The 19,276-nt window shown below is 40.9% G+C and overlaps 1 protein-coding gene across 1 annotated transcript in view; it reads left to right on the forward strand.

Moving 5' to 3' along the window:
- Positions 1 to 19,276, forward strand: part of LOC139416518 (plexin A3) — a 136,237-nt gene that overhangs the window by 3,866 nt on the left and 113,095 nt on the right. Inside the window, exons 2-3 of the mRNA XM_071165217.1 lie at positions 2,461 to 3,729; positions 15,098 to 15,280. Coding sequence (XP_071021318.1) covers positions 2,548 to 3,729; positions 15,098 to 15,280 — 1,365 coding nt within the window. The 5' untranslated portion in view covers positions 2,461 to 2,547. The remainder of the gene's footprint in view (positions 1 to 2,460; positions 3,730 to 15,097; positions 15,281 to 19,276) is intronic.

The following is a 19,276-nucleotide window of genomic DNA, read 5'->3' on the forward strand; positions in this document are numbered from 1 at the left end:
CCTCCCATGTCCTCCTCTAAAGGATATTGAGCTTGATGGCAGGCAGCAGCAGCCAGTCAGTATTTAAGGATGATTCTGATGTTCTCATCCCCTCCATCCTTCATCTTATCCAACTACACTAGTAGATAGACGTTCAGGTAAATAATGGTATAATGGAGAAAGAGTGGAGTTGGGCTGTCTTGAGCCTTGGAATTGCACTACACATAACTTGAACTTGCTTGTTAATTTTTATTACGTATCAGAATAGTGCAATATTGGGTGCGATCTGTTCTTATAATGTCTTAGATGTCATGTCCTGAACAAAGCCATTGGTATGTATTGAGTAATAGCCTAGTGAATCTATAGCTTATTACATATCGCATCACAAACCCATAGGATATGTTCCACACTAGTAAGTCTTCAACTAAACCTAATCACTGTCAAATGAGCTTACTCTCGGGTGGTTAATAGTTACACACACACACACACACACTATCTCTCTCTCTCTGGCTTTCTCTCTCTCTCTCTCTCTCTCTCTCTCTCTCTCTCTCTCTCTCTCTCTCTCTCTCTCTCTCGCTGGTCTTATTTCCCGCTGAGGTTTCATACGTTATTTACAGTTGTTATTTAAGTCAATCATTGGAGTCTGCTTTTCAATTCAGCCGTAGCACCATCCCTGCTTTAGAATTCTGAGATTCCAGGTCCTGATTTTCTGCTAGGGCATTCAGCTTTAAATGGCACCAGTGTTCCTCTCTCTTCTGTGGTAATGAAATCATTGTGACTGCTGCTCAATAGTATTCCACAAGTCAGAAAATGTACTACAATACTGCATTGTATTACAATGGACAATGATTGTGGTTTTTGCGCTGAATTTAAAGGCAGCAAGGGGCCTCACCTATTCTGTTTCAGAACTTCGTGAGTGCTTTGTTGAGTCACAGACGTGTAAGGGAAGGGTGCATCCACTATCTTCAGAATTGCTCTTTTGCAGTAGATTTTTCCAATCTGCCCCTGAGCATTTTTGCAGTGGATAGATATTTTGTATTCATTGAAACATTCTACCATTTGTTATGAAACTTAAAACACTCAGGGGCAGATTTTTCAAATAGTGGCTGCTAATGAGAAAGTGTTGCACTGATCTTTGCAGGGGGAATGATTCTATCCATTCTCTGTATTCATGAAGCATAGTCATTGTCATGAGGGTATGTATGGGTGGATGAAAGAGAAAAAAACATTAAATCTCACTTTTCACACGAGACTATCACTAGGAGAGGTCTTGCAATGTCATTCTTATCCATGCGTATCCATTTAGACCTGTGAGCACAAATAAATCATTTCTCACAATGAAGGTAATCAGTTTTGATAGAAGTGCTATTTTGGGGTGCATCTATTTGCGAAACAAAGGATTTGATATCCCCAACTGTTGTCGAATGTGACATAAAATGCATTAAAGGAGAGTAGGTAATGCTAGTAAGACACAATTATTTTCTGGAAAAACACTATTACATGGATGATTGGATTTGTGATGAGTTCCTGTTTTTTCATGCCCTCTCTGTAACTACTTCATGATGACTCATAATCAGTGAGGTCAGAGACATGTCTTCAAAGATGTTTACACTCACAGACAGCAACCTAACAAAGCTACTGTTATTATTGTGAGTTAACATCAATATCAAAACTCACCAAACACTGTGGACACACTAAATGAGCTGACGACAGAGTATCGTGCACACCTCACCCAGAGAACAAAGTAGCGGTTAGTAAGAGCTAGAGGTGCTGTCTGTGTGCTGCTAATACCTTAAACCCCAAACTGCTGAAATGTGTCAGATGACTGAAGGCCCATTCTTCCTGTGTTCCAACTTCCTATCCCAGTCCTAGATCATTATCCCAGCACTAGAGCATTATCCTGTTGTCGGCTACTAATATATCGCAGCACAGACATCTTGGTGTAATTTACCCCTGTACATTTGTGTATCTTCTGTTGTCGTCACGTTCTCTTTTCTTAGTAGCGATACTTTCTAATTAACAAATGTGCTCTGGATTAGTGTTGGTGATGGCTGTAAAAGTTTATTAGCAATCCATTGAGTGAAGGGAGCGGGAGTGACAATCCCTGGCACCAGCAGAAGCCCTAGGATCAATACACTCCCCCAAACCTCTCTCACACACACACAACTGTCTCAGTGGCTGACTCGCACATTTAGTCATTAATACCTCAAAATGGACTACAGTGAGGAGTTCACCAACTCCTTGAATGTGATTTTTCTCACGCTAATTAATTTTTGGAGTGCATGAAGCCCATTAAACTTTGAAGAGCGGACGCTATTTACTTGTGCATACAATCCATTGCCTGTTGTAATGTGCTTGTTTTTTTATTGTTCAGGCCTTATTTGTAAAAGAGACTTTCGTCTCAATATGACTTCCCTGTTGAAATTAAGGTATTATCCTTTATCCTATCCTATCCTAACCAACATTTCTTTTTCATTTCAGACATGAACCACTGAAGCTGAGACGGACAAGGACTGCAATAAGCTCACGTGACGAGCTCTATTCTCCCACCACCAAAAGATCTCAATCATGACACCCAAATGGCTGGTTATTTTCCTTTTTCTACAATCTGGGACCGAAAATGCATTCCCTATGGCCCCGACCAAGCTTCCCCCTGAGACAGGCACCTACAGGGTCACAGACACAAGCCTCACTCATCTCACAGTGCACAGCCGGACGGGAGAGGTCTATGTGGGAGCAGTGAACCGGGTCTATAAGCTGTCTGCCAACCTAACAGAGCTGCGTTCACACATGACTGGCCCTGTGGATGACAACGCCAAATGTTACCCCCCTCCCAGCGTCCGAGCTTGTGCACATAAACTGGAGTCCTCTGACAACGTCAACAAGTTGCTGCTGGTTGATTACGCTGGCAACCGCCTGGTAGCATGTGGAAGCATCTGGCAGGGTGTGTGTCAGTTCCTGCGGCTGGAGGACCTCTTCAAGCTGGGAGAGCCCCACCACCGCAAGGAGCATTACCTCTCTGGAGCCAGGGAGGCTGACGGCATGGCAGGAGTGGTGGTTGACAGAACAGAAGGGAAGTGGAAAAATGAGAAGAAGGGGGCTAGCCGGCTGTTTATCGGGGCAGCCATCGATGGCAAGTCAGAGTATTTCCCTACCCTGTCCAGCCGTAAACTGGTCGCTGATGAAGAGAGTGTTAACATGTTCAGTCTGGTCTACCAGGACGAGTTTGTGTCCTCACAAATCAAGATACCCTCCGACACTCTGTCCCTCTACCCGGCGTTTGACATTTACTACGTGTATGGATTCTCCAGCCGTACTTACATCTATTTCCTGACGTTGCAGCTGGACACACAGCTCACCCAGATGGATGCCACCGGTGAAAAGTTCTTCACCTCCAAGATAGTGCGGATGTGTTCCAATGACACCGAGTTCTACTCTTACGTGGAGTTCCCCCTGGGTTGCACCAAGGATGGGGTGGAGTACCGGCTGGTCCAGTCTGCCTACAAGCACCGTCCAGGTCGGATGCTGGCCCAGGCCTTGGGGCTGTCTGAGGACGAGGATGTGCTGTTTGTGGTGTTTTCCCAGGGCCAGAAGAACCGGGCCAACCCGCCTCGGGAAACGGTCCTGTGTCTCTTTACCCTGCATCAGATCAACCTGGCCATGAGGGAGAGGATCAAGTCGTGCTACCGTGGGGAAGGCAAGCTGTCCCTGCCCTGGCTGCTCAACAAGGAGCTACCCTGCATCAACACGGTGAGTCATCACCATTTCTTTTTAGTAATTCCACTTCAAATGAAGTACTTCTATCCAGCCTCAGGCCCTAGCCCCAAAGGCAATATTCTGCTGGGTTTACTTGCATATTTCATCCATACCTCATTAACTTAAATAGCCCAAATGCCCTATGAATATATTGAAACATTTAAAGCCAGGCACCAGAGATTTTTGCATCTACTTATACATTTTGAGATTTTGAGTTGTTTTGGTACTTTAATATGAGTACTATATGAGTTCAAAAAGTAAATGTCAAAATGTCAAAAACTTAATGTAAATGTATATTTTATTTAGTTGATCATACTACCGACATTAACATTTCATTAATTTTAAGCACTTTTAAATGGACATACACCCATCATTTCAAGAGCTCTCTACATTGAATCACACATAATTGTAAAGGCCATTTAATAGAGAATGTTAGAAACTGGAGTATATACAGTACTAACTTACTTTTAAGAGATAGTGATTGGGTCAAAATAGGCGTTTGGCGATTGGTAGGCTAAATTCAGTGTACTTGCCTTTAACTGCCATTTCCCGAAAGTTAGACTCTTCCCACACGCCAAGAGATTTTTCTCAGCTTCAGAAGCATCTACATTCACCAAAGTTTTGTGGTTATCCTTACATATATTCTCCAGTCTTACTCAGAGGGAATTTATAACATTTTCTTGAAACAATTTGCCAGAAATGCATTTTACCTACATCTTTAGTATTTTACAGCTAGAAAGACTAAAAAAGGACATATCAATAATTTGGGCTAAGTAAGTCCTGTCCTGGAGATGTCTTAACCAAAATATTAAGGCTGTCTTTATCCCGTGTCCCCAAAAATGTATTTGTGTTATATGCAAATATGCTCAAATGTGATGAGATATCACCTCATTTGAAGGTTTTATACAATATTTCAGAATTGTAATCAGGGGGGAAAAAAATAATCTGAACAGAACCTGAATTCTGAACAGAACCATCTTTTCTTTTTTCCCCCCAATGTTCTGACCAGCAAAATAAAGTTTTGAACCAGTTTCGAACCAAAAAAAAGTCACGGTTTGTATCGTTCCTTTCTGTTCCTTTTTAAACCTATGAAATATACATTTTTATTTAATTTACATTTAGCTCGACATTCAATTATTTCTAGGGATGCACAATATATCGGTGAACATATCGGAATCGGCCAATATTAGCTAAAAATGCCAACATCTAGTCTAGTTTAACGGCAATGTGAAAAACCGATGTCAAAGCTGACGTGCATACCTATATAACGAAGGTACATGACTTAATGACGCCACTTAAAATGTTGTGCTACACGTGCAACACAGCATTCCTAAGCTAATGTCTGCGGTGTGGCTTGAGCAGTCAACAAGTCGAGCAGTCACTTGAAAGAGTAAGAACATTTCAGCGAGACAATTCAAAGGCGAAATCCATTAACTCCAAGATAATGTAATTCATTGCCCTTGACAATCAACCATTCTCTGTCGTGGGTGATGTTGGCTTTCGCGACTGGTCAAGCACTGGTACACACTAACGTTACCAAGTGCGCTACTGTTCAGATGTTGCCCTACCGGAGTTACACAGGAGTGGCGTCACTGCTATTAGCTTCACGACATACTATGGAACGCCGTTTGGGTCTTTGCGTGTCAAAAAAGATCCACGTCAAATAACACTATTTGACGAGTTAAATAAGCTTTTACTATGACACGTCAAATAACACAGTTCTATTATAGAATGTTGTGTGTTCTGAATTTGCAAGTGCAAGCCAAGCGCCACCACTACTATCAGTAGCACTGTCAAAAAATGTTACAAAAAAGTCTGCAAACAAGCAAACACCGGCCACGAACGATATGTTTACAATGCCACGTTGGTAATAAAGCATTATTTTGTCGACCGCAACTTCTGGGGTAGCTAGCTAGCTTTAGCTTGGTACCTAGATAGCACCAATACAACCAGCCTGAAAACAATGACCAGTAGAAACTGCAGTCATTTTCACTTGATTTAGGAATCCTTGTGAGTAAGTATTAGCTAGGTAGCCACTTGTTGTTTGCCTATTGAAATTGAACTTCAGTTCTTGAAAATAAATAGCTAGCCAGTTACTTAACCCTGTTGCCCAAAGCTAACCTAATAAGCAGCTAGCTAGCTTCATCTGGCTAGTGAAGCTCGACCTAACTGGGTTATGTGTTGTGAAGCTAGCCACAATAAGGTTTAGGCACAATTGTGGAATTTGCTGTTTGCTTTCAAAATAAAAGTACCTCTTTGAGTGATGCAGAAGGATACAATTGGTGGAATCATGCCATATTTAGACTAGATAATATTAAACAAGGTTGGAATGTGAAGCAATGACATAGGGTATCAGTCTACTCGGTGACACATACAGAACACAATTGTGAAGAGTTTACACAAATATTAGCATTGTAGCTCTTATCGCGGGACTGTGACTGTGAAATCACCTCCCCATTCAGCCTATTGTGTGTATTGACATTCATATTGCACTGTACAGCTTTACATAAGGATTGTGGATCAATGAAATGGGGTAACAGTCTACTTAATACCCAATATATTTTTTCCCAATGTCCTCCTCAGAGTTATCAGACTCCAAAACATCCACACAGTATTGTTTTTCCTTGGGAATAGTATTGAATACACACAGGTTGACAATAAATGTGTCTCAATTCACCGGTGTTTCAGAATCCCGCAATAAGAGCTACGATGCTAATTTTCTTTGGGTGTCACTGAGTAGACTGATAACCCATGTCATTGATCCACATTCCATAGATAAGGCTGTACAGTGAAATAAGTATGCCCCCAACACAATTCTAAAGTATAATACATCCAGTGTGATTTCAACAGATTTTTGTCAACTTAACAAATAACTGTCTTTTGTTGATTTTATATAACAACATTCCAACCTCGTTTATGATCTATTAAATTATGGCATAATTATTCTATTTGCATTCATTTGCATCACTGTCAATTACATACTTTTATTTTGTAGGCTAACCGCAAAGTCCACTATTGTGGCTAATCCTTATTGTGGCTAGCTTCACATAGATGGGTCCGACCACCATTAATCAAATAAGAACTGTCTTATAAATTAGGGTTATTTTAGATGATGACACCTAGCTTTATAGTTAGCTAGCTAACTATAGACGCTGAAACAGATTATGTTGTTTTGTTATGTTTTGGGGGAAGAACTGTCACGATCGTTATAAGGAGTGGACCAAGATGCCGCATGATATGTTTCCATCCTTTTATTTTGAAGAGAAACTCAAAGAACAAAAACAATAAAGCAAAAAAAACTAAACGTGAAGCTCAAAGTAGTGCTCGCAGGCAACTATACCTAGACAATATCCCACAAAGCACAATGGGGAAATGGCTAAACCACCCTAGTCACTGTCACGCCACAACCAACATAGAGAATAAACAGCTCTCTATGGTCAGGGCGTGACAGTCCCCCCCCCCCCCCCCCCCCAAAGGTGCGGACTCAATAGGGGAGGGTCCGGGTTGGCATCTACCGTCGGGGGAGGCTCGCAGATACGTCATCCTCCATCGGACCCTAGATTGTCGCCGGAGGAACCGGACCGTGGATCGTCGCAGGAGGCGTCAGACTGGGGATCGTCGCCGGAGGAACCGGACCGTAAGATCGTCGCCGGGGACTCCAGACCGTGGATCATCGCCGGAGGAACTGGACTGTGGATCGTCGCCGGAGGCACCGGACCGTGGATCGTCGCCGGAGGCTCCGGACCGTGGATCGTTGCCAGAGGAACCGGACCGAACTGGGAACCCCTGTTGGGGGCTCTGGACTGCATACCGTCACTGAAGACTCTGAACTGCCGACCGTCGCAGGAAGCTCTGGACCGCAGACTGTCGCTGGAGACTCTGGACTGCAGAGCGTCGGTGAAGACTTTAGACCGCAGACTGTCGCTAGAGGCTCTGGACTGCCGACCGTCTCTGGTGGTTCCAGACCGTTGACCGTCTCAGGAGGTTCCGGACTATGGACCGTCGTTGGAGGTTCCGGACCGTGAAACGTCTCAGGAGGTTCCGGACTGTGGACCGTCGTTGGAGGTTTCGGACTGTGAAACGTTGCCTGAAGCTCTGGGCTGGGAACTGTCACCGGAAGCTCTGGACTGGGAACTGTTGCCGGAAGCTCTGGACTGAGAACTGTCTACGGAAGCTCTGGACTGGGAACTGTTACCGGAAGCTCTGGACTGGGAACTGTCTCCGGAAGCTCTGGACTGGGAACTGTCGCCGGAAGCTCTGGACTGGGAACTGTCACCGGAAGCTCTGGACTGTGGAGGCGCACTGGAGGCCTCATGCATGGGGCCGGTACAGGTGGCACCGGGCTGGTGACACGCACCTCAGGGCGAGTGCGGGGAAGAGGCACAGGACGTACTGGACTGTGGAGATGCACTGGAGGTCTGGAGCGTAGAGCAGGCACAATGCGTCCTTGACAAATGACCAAATGACCACAAATGACCACACGGCAAGTGCGGGAAGCTGGCACAGGACGCACTGGGCTGTGAAAGCGCACTGGGGATACAGCGCATAGAGCCGGCGCAGGATATCCTGGACCGAGGAGGCGCACTGGAGAACAGGCGCGCTGAGCCGGCACAACCCGCCCTAGACAGATACCCACTTTAGCACGACAAGTGCAAGGAGTTGGCACAGAACGCACCTGAGCTGTGAATGCGCACTGGAGACACAGTGCGTATCACCGCAAAACATGGTGCCTGACCGGTCACACGCTCCCCACGGTGAGTACAGGGAGTTGGCTCTGGTTCAAAACCTGGCTCCGCCAATCACCCCGTGTGCCAACCACCCCGTGTGCCCCCGCCATTTTTTTTTGTCAGGCTGCCTCACGGGCTTCCGTCGTGGCCGCGAAACCCGGTGTCGTCGTTGTTGTTCCCTCGCTGCCTCCATCTGCTCCCATTGAAGGCGATCCTTTCCGGTCAGGATCTTCTCCCACGTCCAGGATCCCTTACCATCCAAGATATCCTCCCATGTCCAGGATGTCTGCTCCTCCTGGCCACGCTGCTTGTTTCTTTTTGGCAAGGACAATATTGGATATCTCTTTCGGCCAAAAATGTCATATCGGTGCATCACAAATTATTTCACCAGTCAGCGTGGCTAGATCAGCTTGCTGTGGACCTGATAAGCAATTCAATCTGTATAGGAAAGTCGTGAAAAGCAAATTGTATTTTGCCGTAACAGCATGGTTAATCAGAATGAAAGACAAACACACACCAGTCAGAGTGTAGGACGCAAGATGCAGCTGACATTTTGAGGGAGAGGCGAGAGGATGGAGGAAGCTTGCCTTAATGTGCTGGGCATCTTGTTATGACATGCATTATCTGAAATAGGCCTAAATAATTATACATACGGAGAAGCAGCTTCTATGGAGGAACTTTTATTGTCTTTAAACTTCCAAGTTGGTTTGACTTTGGACTAGAGGTCGACCAATTATTCGGAATGGCCGATTAATTAGGGCCGATTTCAGGTTTTCATAACAATCGGAAATCGGTAATTTTGGACGCCGATTTTGCAGATTTTTTTAACATTTATTTTTTATACATCTTTATTTAATGTTTATTTAACTAGGCAAGTAAGTTAAGAACACATTTTTATTTTCAATGACGGCCTAGGAGCGGTGGGTTAACTGCCTTGTCAGCTCAGGGATTCAATCTTGCAACCTTACGGTTAACTAGTCCAACGCTCTAACCACCTGCCTCACGAGGAGACCGCCTGTTACGCAAATGCAGTAAGAAGCCAAGGTAAGTTGCTAGCTAGCATTAAACTTAATCAATCATAATCACTAGTTATAACTACACATGGTTGATGATATTACTAGTTTATCTAGCGTGTCCTGCATTGAATATAATCGATGCAGTGCGCATTCGCGAAAAAGGACTGTCGTTACTCCAACGTGTACCTAACCATAAACACCAAATGCCTTTCTTAAAATCAATACAGAGAAGTTTATATTTTTAAACCTGCATATTTAGCTAAAAGAAATCCAGGTTTGCAGGCAATATTAACCAGGTGAAATTGCGTCACTTCTCTTGCATTCATTGCACGCAGAGTCAGGGTATATGCAACAGTTTGGGCCGCCTGGCTCATTGCAAACTAATTTGCCAAAATTTTACGTAATTATGACATAACATTGAAGGTTGTGCAATGTAACAGCAATATTTAGACTTATGGATGCCACCCGGTAGATAAAATACGGAACGGTTCCGTATTTCACTGAAAGAATAAACGTCTTGTTTTCGAGATGATAGTTTCTGGATTCGACCATATTAATGACCTAAGGCTCGCATTTCTGTGTGTTATTATGTTGTAATTAAGTCTATGATTTGATAGAGCGTCAGACTGAGCGATGGTAAGCACCAGCAGGCTCATAAGCATTCATTCAAACAGCACTTTCGTGCGTTTTGCCAGCAGCTCTGCTGTTTATGACTTCAAGCCTATCAACTCCCGAGATTAGGCTGGTGTAACGATGTGATGTAAAATGGCTAGCTAGTTAGCGGGGTGCGCGCTAATAGCGTTTCAAACGTCACTCGCTCTGAGACTTGGAGTAGTTGTTCCCCTTGCTCTGCATGGGTAATGCTGCTTCGAGGTTGGCTGTTGTCGTTGTGTTCCTGGTTCGAGCCCAGGTAGGAGCGAGGAGAGGTACGGAAGCTATACTGTTACACTGGCAATACTAAAGTGCCTATAAGAACATCCAATAGTCAAAGGTATATGAAATACAAATGGTATAGAGAGAAATAGTCCTATAATTCCTATAATAACTACAACCTAAAATGTCTTATCTGGGAATATTGAAGACTCGTGTTAAAAGGAACATCCAGCTTTCATATGATCTCATGTTCTGAGCAAGGAACTTAAACGTTAGCTTTCTTACATGGCACATATTGCACTTTTACTTTCTTCTCCAACACTTTGTTTTTGCATTATTTAAACCAAATTGAACATGTTTCATTATTTATTTGAGGCTAAATTGATTTTATTGATGTATTATATTAAGTTAAAATCAGTGTTTCTTGTAATTGTTGTAATTGTCATTATTACAAATAAATGTAAAAAAAATCGGACGATTAATCGGTATAGGCTTTTTCTGTCCTCCAATAATCGGTATCGGTATCGGCGTTGAAAAATCATAATTGGTCGACCTCTACTTTGGACCAGAACATATGTTAGCTAACTAGCTAGCTAGCTAACAAGATTGTGTGTGTAGAGCATCACTATAATAAAAAAAAATGTTTTAACCTTTATTTAACTGGGCAAGTCAGTTAAGAACAAATTCTTATTTTCAATGACGGCCTAGGAACAGTGGGTGTAACTGCCTTGTTCAGGGGCAGGATGACAGATTTTTAACTTGTCAGCTTTTTTTGTTAAATATATATATCCATACATGCATGCATACATATACTCATATATACATACACATACCTATATAGACATACATACTTTTAAAAATAATATACCTTTATTATTATTCCCCGCTAACCCTACCACCGATCTCCCAATTGGAGTAAACTAATAAACACTTCGGCTTTTACCTTCAAATTATACATCTTATACACATTTTACATACACAGCCTATTTTACAATAGTTATTTTTTGTTTGTTTTTTTGTCCTTCCACTATTTCTGATGTCCATCCAGTTTGATTTCTATTTGTATCTGTGCTATTTCACAAAATTCTGAACATATATACATTTTACAGACCCCGTATGTTCTACATGTTTTATCCCATCCTTCAGCTCTGCCTGCTTCTATTCCTTAATGGCTTCCTTGTCCTTATCATTTTGTTTGCCTTTTAAATTACTGCTGCCTTTTAGTGGGGATTTTTATCTTAAATTGTAAGTAAATGAAAACTAGCTAGCCATTTTAACCCTACCCTACCCTACCCTAACCCTAATAGGCTGTGTATGTAAAATGTGTATAAGATGTATAATTTGAAGGTAAAAGCCGAAGTGTTTATTAGTTTACTCCAATTGGGAGATCGGTGGTAGGGTTAAAACTAGCTAGCCATTTTATTAGTCCCATCCTTCAGCTCCATTCAACCTCTCCCATCTATCTCTCAACATCATCCATTTTGGATTTCTATTTGCCATATATTTTTCAACTGTGCTGTGATGCTTCAAAAACGAATTGAACCTTTCTATTCTCATAGCTTCTACAGATTGTAATTTTAAAATAAACATTTTTGCTAAAAAAAAATATTATATTATTGATTGATTGACTATGGCTTTTCAAATTACCCAGTTTTGCTATCTGCAGCGTTAGTTCTAGGCAAATGTTGCAATTCTTCAACCATTCCTGGACCTGTGACCAAAAACGAGCTACATATGGACAATACCAAAATAAATGATTTAATGACTCTGCCTCCTCACAGCAGAATCTGCAGAGCTTGGAAGATTGTATCCCCCATATATATATAACATTCTATTAGTTGCAAGAATTTTGTATAGTAATTTAAATTGAAACATTAGAAGTTTTGCATCCGGCGTTGTTTTGCGTATCAATTCATAAACCATGTGCCATGGAATGGGTACATCGAAAATCTCTTCCCAACTATTTTGCAATTGATATGGCACAGCTGTCAGTTTTTTGGTCCTTAAATGAAATTGGTATATGTTTTTATTTATCACACTTTTCTTTAACCATTTATGTTCTTTAATACTGGGCCGACATGCAAGTTCCTTACTTTTTCCCCCTTCTACTTGCCTCTTCCATTTTTGTGGTAGTGCTGCAATTAATTGGTTGTAATTTTGGGTAGAGCACACATTTCCATATGTCTGTGTTAGCTGCATGTGTGACATAACTCCACCAATCCTATTAATGATATCATTCACAAAAATTATACCTTTTTTAAAAATTTCTTCGAAAAATACATTTTTTTAAAAATCAATTAGTATATTTGAATTTAACCACAATATTTGTTGTATTATTTGTTCTGTTTTTTCAGGTGGATTAAACTGAAATTGCAACCAACTTTCTAAGGATTGTTTAAAAAATAAAGATATTTTCGAGATTATTTCCTTTTCAAACAATCAAAAGTTGGCCGGTGTAATCTGAATAAAGGGGAAAAGGACCTTCTTGAACATAGGATGAGACATTCTTACCAATTTACTAGAGAACCAGTATGGATTAAAGTATAACTTTTGTATGACTGATGCCTTTAGTGAGAGGTCTAATGCTTTAATATTTAATCATTTCTGCCTTCCAAATTCATATTCATTATATAAATAGGCCCTTTTAATTTTATCTGGCTTGCCGTTCCAAATAAAATTTAATATTTTATGTTCATATAATTTAAAAAGAAGGTCACTAGGTGTAGGCAAAACCATAAGCAAATAGGTCAACTGTGATATGACTAAAGAGTTAATCAGGGTGATTTTTCCACAAATAGACAGGTATTTTCCTTTCCATGGTAGCAAGATCTTATCTATTTTTGCTAACTTTCTATAAAAATTTATTGGAGTGAGATCATTTCTTTCTTTCTTTTTTTCCGGGGATTCAATCTTGCAACCTTTCGATTACTAGTCCAACGCTCTAACCACCAGGCTACCTGCCAATAGGATACCTTACCTGATTGTAGTTAATAAATCCAATGTAAAACGTGATAACTATAGTATCCTTAACTAGCATTGAAAAAGTCAATCCCTTCTTCTCTAATTAAATAGCTCCCTAATTTCTGAATTATGGTTGTGACATCATCAGTAGGCTACAGTAACCTATGCTTCAGAGGGGAGGGGAGGGGCAGGTAGCCTACGCACACCCACTGTCAAAGATTTCCAGCTGGAAGGCAGATGCAGTAATATGTTGCTTAGTGACGGAGTTGGGGCTTTGCATAGGCGCTTTGTTACGATTTTTGTGGGACTGGAAAAAAAGGCCCGAAATGTAAAGAAATGTTATTAACCGGTTCCCATGCTTTTAGTATAACGGTTCTGTTCCGGAACAGTATAGATCACTTTTGTTTTCGGTTCGGGTTCTGTTCCTCAAAATTTTTTCCCTGAAACAGTTCCAACCCGTGATTGTAATACAATTTTTGTTGTGTGTGTCTACATTCAACTGGTAAAAGTTGATTATGATATGATTAAGAGGAGAAAAAAAACCTATTAGGGTTTGGTTCCTGGCCTTAACAGGCTTGCGAACCCGTTCTAGGCCTATGATATTTTAACAACTCTCCACCTTTATGACGCTATGACGACTATTTTGGTATTTTTACCATCCAGATTTTTTTTTGCAGAATGAAAAATCCCTGCTGATCTATACAATGTTTGAAAAATTGAAAAATGTATGTTACAGTAACTTTATCTGGGATAAAACATTCTGAAAATGTTCTCTTTAGAAGGTTATGTCAAATGAAGCTGACTCCAGTCATAACACTGTATTACAGTATTTATTTGTCTCGCAGCTTCCTGAGGGATCTCATAAAACATACAGTTAAGTTGTGACCCATTTAAATACAACAGGGTATTTAAAATAATGCATCTTATTAGGGTACCTGTCTCAAGGATTGAAATCAGGAACAGTTGATGAGCTGCTCCCATAACTGTACTGTACATTTATAATGTCTGAGGGCACTCCACCCCCATCCAAATCCACCTCGTTCGTTTTTAGGGCAGAGCAAGGCAGATGGAGAGGAGAACAACAAGCATCAGTAGCTGACCTGGATCCCTTTAGGATTGCGGGGGATGTTTTTATTAGGAGGAACAGGGCTCCCCATAGCTGATGCAAATCGGGTCTTTTTGATAAATTATGGCCTGCTTCATCTGCATTATCAGCCCCTTCTCATGCACAGCGATAGCCCTTGACCTCTTAATGAGAGTGTGCGTGCCAGAGTCTGGCACAGGCCTTGTTTGATATATTTATCCTTCATAAAGGCTCATCAACAACTGTTTGCTCCTCCCACACCGGCATGTTTCAGACTGACATGGTCAGCCTACCCACTGGGCAAAAAATGGTTGAATCAACATTATATTTTTCACCAAACGTTACATTTGTTGGTTGATTTCACGTTGAATTATCGTTAGTTGACAACCAAATGTCAATCAAAACTAGATGTTGAACAAGTCTGTGCCCAGTGTGTAGCTTTCGGAACAAAAATAAATATCTCTATTTAACATGCCACAAATGTCACCTGTGCTCAGAGGGGTATTTCTTATTAAATGTCTTATCTTTATAATTAATTGCATTGTCATTTTCCTTTGTGTACCCCTAGAGGTGTGTAGTGAAAGCTCCCAAAATCTATTACCGTTTTGTTTATTCCAGGTCCCAAATTAGTAAATAGGCTACATTTGATCCAATACCTTGATACATTCTGAACATTGTCCCCTTCTTGTTTTGTTTTGCAGCCAAAGCAGATTGGAGATGATTTCTGTGGGCTGGTGTTGAACCAGCCTTTGGGGGGTCTACGGGTGATAGAGGGGACCCCTCTGTATGACGACCGCGTAGATGGCATGGGAGCAGTAGCAGCCTACACCTATGGAGACCACTCAGTGGTGTTTGTGGGAACCCGCAGCGGACACCTCAAAAAGGTAAAGAGAGAAATTCTGATTCTTTCTGTTCATTTGGGCCGATCAATTATTCCCCCGGTAGCTGTGTTAGAATTCTTTACATAAATGCTTAAAAGGTGAAGGCCTGGGGAAGCTCTGGTGTTGGAGGCAGAGATGGGATTTCACCAAACACCAACCGTTTTGTCTGATTTATTTTCGAATGTGATTAAATATTTGTAGCACATTGGTATTTTTTAGGGGTATTTTATTAGCATCCCCATTAGCTGTTGTGATAGCAGCAGCTACTCTTCCTGGGGTCCACACAAAACATGAAACATGACATAATACAGAACATTAATAGACAAGAACAGCTTAAGGACAGAACTGCATACATGTAAAACACAGAGAGAGAAAAAACGCAGAGAGGCCTACTATTCTAGGCCTACATTTATCCTGACCATTTATCAGGAACATTTTCATATGTTAGATTTACATTCTGTAGCATCTGTCAGTACATACACACAAAATATCCAGTGAGGCGTTGTGCTGCGAGGTGTTGCTTTATCTGTTTTTTTAAAGTCAGGTTGCTGTTCACTTGAACAATAGGAGATGGAAGGGAGTTCAATGCAATCATGGCTCTATAATACTGTACGTTTCCTTGAACTGGTTCTGGATTTGCAGACTGTGAAAAGACCCCTGGTGGCATGTCTGGTGGGATAAGTGTGTGTGTCAGTGTTGTGTGCAAGTTGACTATGCAAACCATTTGGAATTTTCAACACATGAATGTTTCTTATAAAAACAAGAAGCGATGCAGTCAGTCTATCCCCAAGAGAGACTGGCATACATAGTATTGATATTAGCCCTCTGATTACAGTGGAGTAAGACGATCCACTCTTTTCTTGGCCAGCTGGTGTTTTTCTAGGTCCTTCTTTGCAGCACCTGACCATGGGCAATAATCAAGATAATATAAAACTAGAGCCTGAAGGACTTGCTTTGTGGAGTGTGGTGTCAAAAAAGCAGAGCATCTCTTTATCAAGGACAGACCTCTCCCCATTTTACATTCATTAAATCAATATGATTTGACCATGACAGTTCACAATCCAAGGGAACACCAAGTAATTTAGTCTCCTCTACTTGCTCAACAGCCAGGTTATTCATTATAATATTCAGCTGAAGTCTAGAACTAAGGAAATTATTTGTACCAAGTATAATTATTTTAGATTTAGAGATGATATGGGCTAGTTTATTACTGGCCACCCATTCTAAATCTGACTGCAACTCTTTGTTTATGGTTGCAGTGATTTCACCAGCTGTGCTTGCTGACATGTATAATGTTGAATCGAGGACCAAGAGAGCTCCCCTGCAGTACACCACACTTTACATGTTTAACATTAGAGAAGTGTCCATTAAAGAAAACCTTCTCTGTTCTGTTAGATAGATAGCTCTTGAATACGCTATATGGCAGAGGTAACACATAAGCCATAACACATATGTTTTTTCAATAACAGCTTATCATATCAAAGGCTGCACTGAAATCTAACAATACACCTCCCACAATCATCAGTCATCTTTTTGTTATCTTTCTTTTTAGTTTCTGTCAGTGCAGTGCAGTACATGTTGATTGCCTTTCTCTATAAGCATGCTGATCGTCTGTTGTCAATTTGTTTACAGAGAAATAGCATTGTATCTGGTCAAACACATTTTTTTGCTAAGAGTCAATAAGCTGAATGGTCGGTTGTTAGAACCAGTAAAGGGTGCTTTACCATTCTTGGTAGTGGAATTACTTTGGCTTCCTTCCAGGTCTGAGGACAATTTTTTTTCTCCAGACTCAAATTAAATATATGACATATAGGAGTGGCAATATAGTCCACGACATGCTCAGTAGCTTTCCATCTAATTTGTCAATACCAGGTGGTTTGTCATTATTGATGGACAATAATCCCTTTTCCACCTCACCCACACTAACTTTACAAAATTCAAAATTACAATACTTTCCCTTCAGTATTAGGTATTTTATGCAGTTATACAGTTTGTTATAGCTTGATGTAGAATGCTTGTTCTGTCAAAAACAGGACTGACTATTCCATGACTTTGCTAGTGGAAGCCATGGAGGTCTTTTGTCAGTTGAGTCTATAAAAGCTTTATGAAAATCAATGATGTTTCTCTAGTTTGGGACTTTGTGTTGTATAGATATGGCCTTTCTGACTTGAGTTGGCGGTAGTATATGCCCAGCCTCCTTCTTCTTCTGCATGGATTTATTTTGTGTTATCATCGCTGCTCTGTCATTTAAAATAGATGAACATCATCAGCAGTGAGACCCCCTGGGTTTAAATGCTGGGTAGTTTATATTCAACGCCACGTCAAAAAGTATACATTTATTTGAGGAAATCTCTGCCCCAGTTGCACTTCATTTCTGAAAAAGAAAAACCTTAGTGGGTCTTGACTAATGACATAAACTCTATAGATGGATAATTATTATTAGTCTATTGAATTCATTGTAGTTCTATGTGTTATGCATTATAGCCTTTTTGATTGATATACACGTATGTATGGCAATTTTTGATCACATCCCCTCATGTGGATCTGTGGTTTGTAATCAGTATGTGAACCTCAGACTGGCAGGGAAACGGAGTGGTAGAAGAGTGCATGGTGATTAGAGGTTGACCGATTTAATTGGAATGGCCGCTTAATTAGGGCCAATTTCAAGTTTTCATAACAATCGGAAATCGGTATTTTTGGGCGCCGATTTGCCGATTTTTTTGGTAATTATTTTTATTATTAATATTTGTATACCTTTGTTTAACTAGGCAAGTCAGTTAAGAACACATTCTTATTTTCAATGACGGCCTAGGAACGGTGGGTTAACTGCCTTGTTCAGGGGCAGAACGACAGATTTTCACCTTGTCAGCTCGGGGGAACCACTCTTGCAACATTACAGTTAACTAGTCCAACGCAATGACGACCTGCCTCTCTCTCGTTGCACTCCACAAGGAGACTGCCTGTTACGCGAATGCAGTAAGCCAAGGTAAGTTGCTAGATAGCATTAAACTTATCTTATTAAAAACAATCAATCATAATCACTAGTTAACTACACATGGTTGATGATATTACTAGATATTATCTAGCGTGTCCTGCGTTGCATATAATCTGACTGAGCATACAAGTTTTTAAGTATCTGACTGAGCGGTGGTAGGCAGAAGCAGGCGCGTAAACATTCATTCAAACATCACTTTAGTGCGTTTTGCCAGCAGCTCTTCGTTGTGCGTCAAGCATTGCGCTGTTTATGACTTCAAGCCTATCAACTCCCGAGATGAGGCTGGTGTAACCGAAGTGAAATGGCTAGCTAGTTAGCACGCGCTAATAGCGTTTCAAACGTCACTCGCTCAGAGCCATCATGTAGTTGTTCCCCTTGCTCTGCATGGGTAACGCTGCTTTGATGATGGCTGTTGTTGTGTTGCTGGTTCGAGACAAGGGAGGAGCGAGGAGAGGGACGGAAGCTATACTGTTACACTGGAAAAATACTAAAGTGCATATAAGAACATCCAATAGTCAAAGGTATATGAAATACAAATGGTATAGAGAGAAATAATCCTATAATTCCTATAATAACTACAACCTAAAACTTCTTACCTGGGATTATTGAAGACTCATGTTAAAAGGAATCACCAGCTTTCATATGTTCTCATGTTCTGAGCATGGAACTGAAACGTTAGCTTTCTTACAAAGCACATATTGCACTTTTACTTTCTTCTCCAACACTTTGTTTTTGCATTATTTAAACCAAATTGAACATGTTTCATTATTTATTTGAAGCTAAATTGATTCTATTGATTTATTATATTAAGTTAAAATAAGTGTTAATTCAATATTGTTGTAATTGTCATTATTACAAATAAATACAAATAATCGTCCGATTAATCGGTATCGGCTTTTTTTTGGTCCTCCAATAATCAGTATCGGTATCGGCGTTGAAAAATCATAATCATTCAACCTCTATTATAATCACTAACCAGTGACGTCTAGGATTAATTTAAAAAA

This window comes from Oncorhynchus clarkii, chromosome 9 (assembly GCF_045791955.1).
Source record: "Oncorhynchus clarkii lewisi isolate Uvic-CL-2024 chromosome 9, UVic_Ocla_1.0, whole genome shotgun sequence".
In the NCBI taxonomy this organism is placed as follows: domain Eukaryota; kingdom Metazoa; phylum Chordata; class Actinopteri; order Salmoniformes; family Salmonidae; genus Oncorhynchus; species Oncorhynchus clarkii.